General features: G+C 42.4%; 1 protein-coding gene across 1 annotated transcript in view; it reads left to right on the top strand.

Moving 5' to 3' along the window:
• The window catches only part of CFAP58 (cilia and flagella associated protein 58), a 147,571-nt gene that overhangs the window by 63,297 nt on the left and 77,627 nt on the right, over positions 1-6,647 (top strand). The window contains exon 15 of the mRNA XM_075073041.1: positions 6,176-6,316. Within this exon, the coding sequence (XP_074929142.1) occupies positions 6,176-6,316 (141 nt within the window). The remainder of the gene's footprint in view (positions 1-6,175; positions 6,317-6,647) is intronic.

The raw sequence follows: 6,647 nt of genomic DNA, 5'->3' as shown, positions 1-6,647 counted from the left end.
AATTCCTCTCCCTCCCTAATATTAATCCCTCTGATATATTTATAAAGAGCAAGCATATCCCCCCTCAACCTTCTTTTGGTCAGGCTAAACAAGCCAAGCTCTTGAGTCTCCTTTCATAAGACAGATTTTCCATTCCTCGGATCATCCTAGTAGCCAGTCTCTGAACCTGTTCCAGTTTGAATTCATCCTTCTTAAGCTATTTAAACAGCCCCAGCACCACCGTGAGTAGTACAATCTTTATTATATTGAGCCTCACAACACCCTCTGAAGTAGGGAGCTGCCATTATCTCCATTCTACAGATGGGGAACTGAGGCACAGAGAAGCTAAGTGACTTGCCTAAGAAGTCTGGGGTGGATCTGGGACTTGAACTTTCTTTTCTGAGGTCCTAGACTAATGTCCTGATCTCTAGAACATCCTTCCTCTTTTCTACTTCATGCTTGCAGCCTGCCACTGAGGCAGTTTAAGCTAATTTGCCACCGTGATCCACTGCATTGCAATAGGTAGTACAGTTCTCCACGCCACAATCAATCTTTTACCCAGCAAGTTGTGGCACCAGTTTCATTTCAGATCCGTATATGAAAGTATCTAAGCACCTCACAAATGCTGAACAGTTTATCCTGTGATGCAGGGAAGTATTATTATCCCCATTTGACAGAGAGAAATTAAGTGACTTGTTCAAGGTCACACAGGAAGACAGTAGCAGAACCAGAACTGAGCCCACAGGTCATCAGTCCCTCCCCCTCCCCCAGTACTCAAGAACTACGGCATTTCCCGTACGCCGCAAAGAAAACAAGAGCTACCTACCTAAAATGAGATCAACCCTATCTCCCTCTCCAACTACTGATCCATCTCATAAACATTAAGATCAGAAGGGACCATCATGACCATCCTGCACATTGCAGGCTGCAGAACCTCACCTACCCACTCCTGTAATAGGCCCCTAACTTCTGGCTGAGCTACTGAAGTCCTCAAATCATGGTTTAAAGACTTCAAGTTACAGAGAATCCACCATTTACACTAGTTTAAACCTGCATGTGACCCAGGTCCCATGGGTCTCAGCCAATCTGACCTAGAGGAAAATTCCTTCCTGACCCCAAATATGGCAATCAGTTAGGCCCTGAGCATGTCGGCAAGATTCACCAACCAAACACCTGGGAAAGAATTCTCTGTAGTAACTCAGAGCCCTACTCATCTAGTGTCCCGTCTCCAGCCATTGGGGATTTTTGTTACTGGCTGTTGCCGATGGGCTACATGCCATCATAGGCAGTCCCATCATACCATCCCCTCCATAAACATAAGAAGCTCAGTCTTGAAGCCAGCTAGGTTTTTCTACCCATCTTCCCCCCCACCCCCGCTTGCTTAGAAGACTGTTCCCTTCTCCTCTAAACTCATTGAAAGCACAGTCTACAACCATCACCTTGAGTCCTGATCCTTCCATTCTGTACTGCATCCCTCGTTCAGGGAATTAGGGGTGCTTTTATCATCACATGTCTAACTTGGGGTTAGGTTCCGCATGTTAGGCAGCTACCTTTAAAAAAAATGGTCCATCTTTTTAATGAGTTTTAACTCCCCTTTAAGACCAGGGGGAGGCCTTTCCGATTGAGGGCTGTCTCAGATTCATAAGGTACTAAAACTGGGAACCCAGAAATAAGAAGACGGGTGCTGTTTGGATTCATCTATCTGGAACCCGATCAAAAGAAAACATGCCTTAAGCAGTGCACGCTGATGCCTCATATTCCATTAAACATGCATGTGCAACTTCAGCTTATTCAAAGATCTGAAACAGAGCTCACTCAAGTGCTCAGGGTCAGTATGTGCTTGTTTGTTTGTATATTATTTTACATTTAAAGATTCTTTCATATTCCCTGGCCCATGGTACTTTGATGAACTCTTTAAGAACTATTCTGTAATTGCAGTATAACTCTCAATGGCCTTTACAGGTATTATGTTTATGAGTCTTCCATGTATGTGATGGAAGAATAGATCCTTTTGTTTCTCTGCACCTAAAATTGTAGTCATCAGATTCCTAAATTACCTGTTGAAAGTTTGAATTCTCCTTCTCTTTCAAAACCCCAAACTGTGCTCACAAATGTAGGGTTTTGTGGGTGTGCTGTTTGCATCATTCTCTGTATAGTTGGCCCTTAGAATAGGAATTACAATTATTATTATTATTATTATTATTATAGAATTATGAATTATTTTGGGGATGTTCTCTGGCCTGTGTTATACAAGAGGATAACACTAAATAATCACAGTGGCCCCTTCCGGGCTTGGAATCTGACTCTGTGATTACAAGTTTTGTTTCCTTTAACTTTTGTGTCGGTAGTTTGAAGTGCTAACACAGGACTACCACAGTTCTCAGTCCTGTATTGCTGTGTAACTAGCAAGCACAAGCCTTCAGAGAATCAGGTAGTATCTTACAGTAGCTTCCTCTGCTCAGAAAGAAACTTCACTATTGTGTGTTCGGCAAAGCAGCAAAATCTGTGTTAAATCAAAGGAAAGTGGCCTAGTGATCTCTGGTTCTTTTTCTCAGCATTCTCTGTAACCCCTCCTTGGATATATTATTGCATGTGTGTTGACAGCTCAAACCAATTTGCTCCTCTTTTCCAAGTCTGAGAGTTAGAGAAACAGTATCCATAGCAGGTAATTTTTCTCTTCACTTAGTCCCACAAAAAAATCCCTTGCCATTTTCCATAGTGCTTTCTTTTTGTCAATGTCTCACTATGGTCCAATGACTCCTTGGGTTTTCAGCCACTGTCAGCACATTACAGTTATGACAGGATGTCAATAGAACTGTATAAAAAGGTGATTCCTCTATCGTTTCTGTCTCAGAGTTGTTATATCAGTTACAGAGAAGCCAAACCACCTAATATTCTGCAGACAGGATTCTGCCTTAACTAGTTCTCAGACCTGTCTTGTAACCTCAGAATCATCCACCATCATTTTGACAGCAATTTGATTGCTACACTGTTTTACCTACTCAGTTATTCACTCACAAGAATGTCCATGGGCTAGCATCATGTTAGTGACTGGCTTTGGGGCATTGTGGCTTTTTTCACCTATGTGTCTGCTGAATGCAAAGGTAGAGAACGGTGAGAGGAATAACTGAATAGGCACAAAAGAGCCCAATTATTCTTGTGGCACGAAGGCTTCAATTTGTCCTGTTTGCACTGATGTGAAGAAAGCAGGGTTTGACTGAAAAATCAGTTTAAGTGAAATTGTGTAACATGGAGGAGTAAGATTCACACAGGTGCTTTTCTTCAAATATGAGGTTTATGATTAATGCAGTAGCTTACAGAGATGTGTTACATATATGCATGATGAGTGAACTTTACATGAAGCCTTATCCAAAGCCCATTGGAGACAACAGGAGTCTTTCCATTGATTTAGGTAAGTTTTGGATCTGGCCTGTGGTTCTAAGCGGTTTGGTTAAGCATCTGGATGTTGAGAGATGTGTATCTGAAACCTATTAGAATCTTGACCCTGCAGAATTGAGTTGAAGATGCCACACAAATAGCCACTATTGCAATTTCTAGCACTTGTGGTTCCAATCGCAGGTAGAAAGCCCTGGAGAACAGCTTTCTCATGGGGATGCAGCATTCCTGTTTCCAGCCCTGGCTGGAGATTGAAGGTTAAAAGGCCCTCTTCCCTGAACATTTCAGAATCTAAATAACTATCTGGTTTGAATTTGGGCAAAGATTCAAACGTATTCTCATTTTTTTCCAAAATGGGTTCTCCTGATTCTAGTAACACTCTGGGTCAGATCCTCAGCTGGCTTCAAAGGAGCAGCACTGATTTGCACCAGCTGAGGATCTGACTTTTTATCTGCATATAATGTAACTATGTATGTAACCCTAGTCTTGTTTCTCTTACCTTCTGTATATAAGACCCCAATACTGTAGCTATTTAAACCACTAATCCCACCAGATTTCTGCTTGAGTTTGTAGGGCCATGGAGTGATTAGCAGTGGTTAGATTCTTTACTATACCCGCCAGCCCAGATTTATATATACTTAATGCATTCCTCTGAGGGATTTGTTTATGTCAAGAGTTTCCTGCCAACATCTAATGCCACATCTTGTTTACAACTTGTATTTTCTATGGCATAAGGACAATGCTGAATTTCGAAATATTAAAAAAATATTATAGAGCATTGCCAAATGCATGGACAATTTTACATTTGTAGACAGCTTTTACACACTGTTGATTGCAGTTTAATGTAAAGTGGCATACATTTGTGTTCTGGTGATGGATTCTGATCAGCATCCAACACTGAGTATGAGAGATATGAATGTTGCAGATATGGGAAAATAAAAGTTTTATTAAAGAAAACAAGAGCAGAACAAGATCTTTTATTATGATGATGGAATTGTAGTTTCTGTCCTCTTAAATTATTGCTGTTTCAGGCACACTCTTCATCACATTCTGATTCTCTCACTTTTGTATGATGCTTTTTCTCAAGAGGCACCTTGGAATCAGATCCTAGCTAAAGCATTTCTTTTATTTGTGTCCAGGCTTAAAAGCTTTTGAACCTGTACAAACAGACCTCATTAAGATAGTGTCATCTTGATTACTGCTAATTGCCTAACAGTTCTAGATACCTGTTTAGTAATCCGGCAAGACCTTATTACCCTTTCTGTGAATAAATATGTTAAATTTTAGTACTCATGACAATGAGATATAGATATTGGTCAAATCCCCTCTGTAGCACAGGTAAATCATTTTGAAGCTGTCTCCACACAGTTTTGCAACGGCGTATCACTCCTGATCAGTGGCAACCCCTGCTATTCCAGCCTTCTCCGTCTCGCTCTCAAATCTGCTAAAGCACCTTAATTTTGACTTTCAGAGCTTTCTGCTATTCCATGTCTGGTTGTGACATATTTTTGCCCATGAGCCTTAATCCTAACCTACAACAACCCTTGTTATTCTAGTCCTGGCCCTCTTCATAGTGTGGCAGAGCTCTGACCTTGCTTCCGTGGGTCCTGTGCTTCGAGGCGGCTTATGCTAGCCTCAGTGGCTCACTGTGACCCTCCACATAGCCCTTCTCTCTCTAGGGCCAGGGTTACAGTCTACTGAGCCCTTTTCATCATAGGCCTGCAAGGAGGTTGGTGAGAGAACTCCCACAGTCTCTGTTCAGCCTCCTGTCCTGACAGGGGCCTGACTTCCCCTCCCAGGAGATGTTCCTGTAGTGGTGGGTTGGGGGGAACCCGGGCCCGCCCTCTACTCCGGGTTCCGGCCCAGGGACCCTAATGGTAGCAGTTGTTGGCAGCCAACCTTTCACTGCCAGAGTTGCTACATTTCCCTGGGCCACTTCCCCACAGCTCTCCTGCTTCTCCCTTCTTCACCCTTACCTTAGGGCTCCTTTAACGATGGTCTGAGGGTGTCTTCAGTAACCAGCCCTTCAGCCACACTTCCTCACCTCTGGCTCCCTGGCTCTTCCCTGTCTGACTGGAGTGAGCCCTTTTTATAGTATCAGCAGGGCCTTAATTAGAGTCAGGTGGTCACATTAACTGAATGGCCTCACCTGACTCTTTGCAGGTTAATTAGAGTCAGGTGTTCTCATTAGCCTGGAGCAGCCCCTGCTCTGGTCAGTCAGGGAACAGAAAACTGTTAACCCAGTGGCCAGTATATCTGCCTTCTGCTATTCTGCTGTACCCAGCTGGCCTGGGTCTATTACAATAGCTAGTCTCACAACACTTCTGAATTGCACCAAGTTTTGCAAGCTGGATTAACCTCTTTTAGGCACTAGGATGAGATCCTCAAATTTATGTTTACTTGCATGCTAAACTAGCTTTGAATCCAAATCTGCTGTGTTGTGACAGCAGACAGGAATTGACCCCTGCCACTCCCAACATTTTTTCTTCATATAATGCAAATAAAGTGCCCTCGAAATACAGATCAAGACCTTACCATAAATATAGAGAAATCTTTCCAAATTTCTCCAGAGTATAACATTCGATACAAATATGTCTGACATGTTGTTTACACCATTTCTTTCCAGCTCTTTGTGTGTTCAGTTGTATTTCTTATTTGCTCTTGAGAACTAGCAACACGTGCACAACACAGGAAACTAAATGAAAGTGCAAGGCTATCTCTAAACCCTAATCCTAAATTCCCAGGTTTATGTAGTGGGAAGTTGTTGCCAAGCACAGTTAATATTTTTTGCTTTTGTCAGGCTGAGCTGCTTAAGATGAAACAACAAGCCCTGGAGACCAAACACTTTATTGAAAAACAGGAAGCAGAAGAGAGAAAACTCCTGAAAATTATTGCTGAGGCTGATGCCGAGAGGCTCAGGCAGAAGAAGGAATTAGACCAGGTAAGAAGGTCTAGTTGAGAAGGAGCATCTCCTTCTTGATTGCCATTCCAACCCACAGAAACAATCCTTTGTTCCATTTCTTCCTCCCATCCGCTTTTTAAGGAATGGCTCTTCAGCTGGGGTAAATTGATGGTGCTCCATTGAAATCAACCTGTTACTGTATTGATGTTAACGGAATGACTTCAATTTACATCATCCAGGGTCTAACCCTACACTGTGGGGAGATATAGGTACTTCACAAGCTTTCATTCACCGATAATGAAATAACATTTTGATTGAACTGCTCTTGACTGATGAAGATACAGGCCCTGATGTTTTATGACTGACAGCT

The sequence above is a fragment of the Chelonoidis abingdonii genome, chromosome 16, assembly GCF_003597395.2.
Source record: "Chelonoidis abingdonii isolate Lonesome George chromosome 16, CheloAbing_2.0, whole genome shotgun sequence".
Taxonomy (NCBI): Eukaryota; Metazoa; Chordata; order Testudines; family Testudinidae; genus Chelonoidis; species Chelonoidis abingdonii.
The sequence above is the reverse complement of the archived record's forward strand: the minus strand, read 5'-3'. Positions and strand labels throughout refer to the sequence as shown.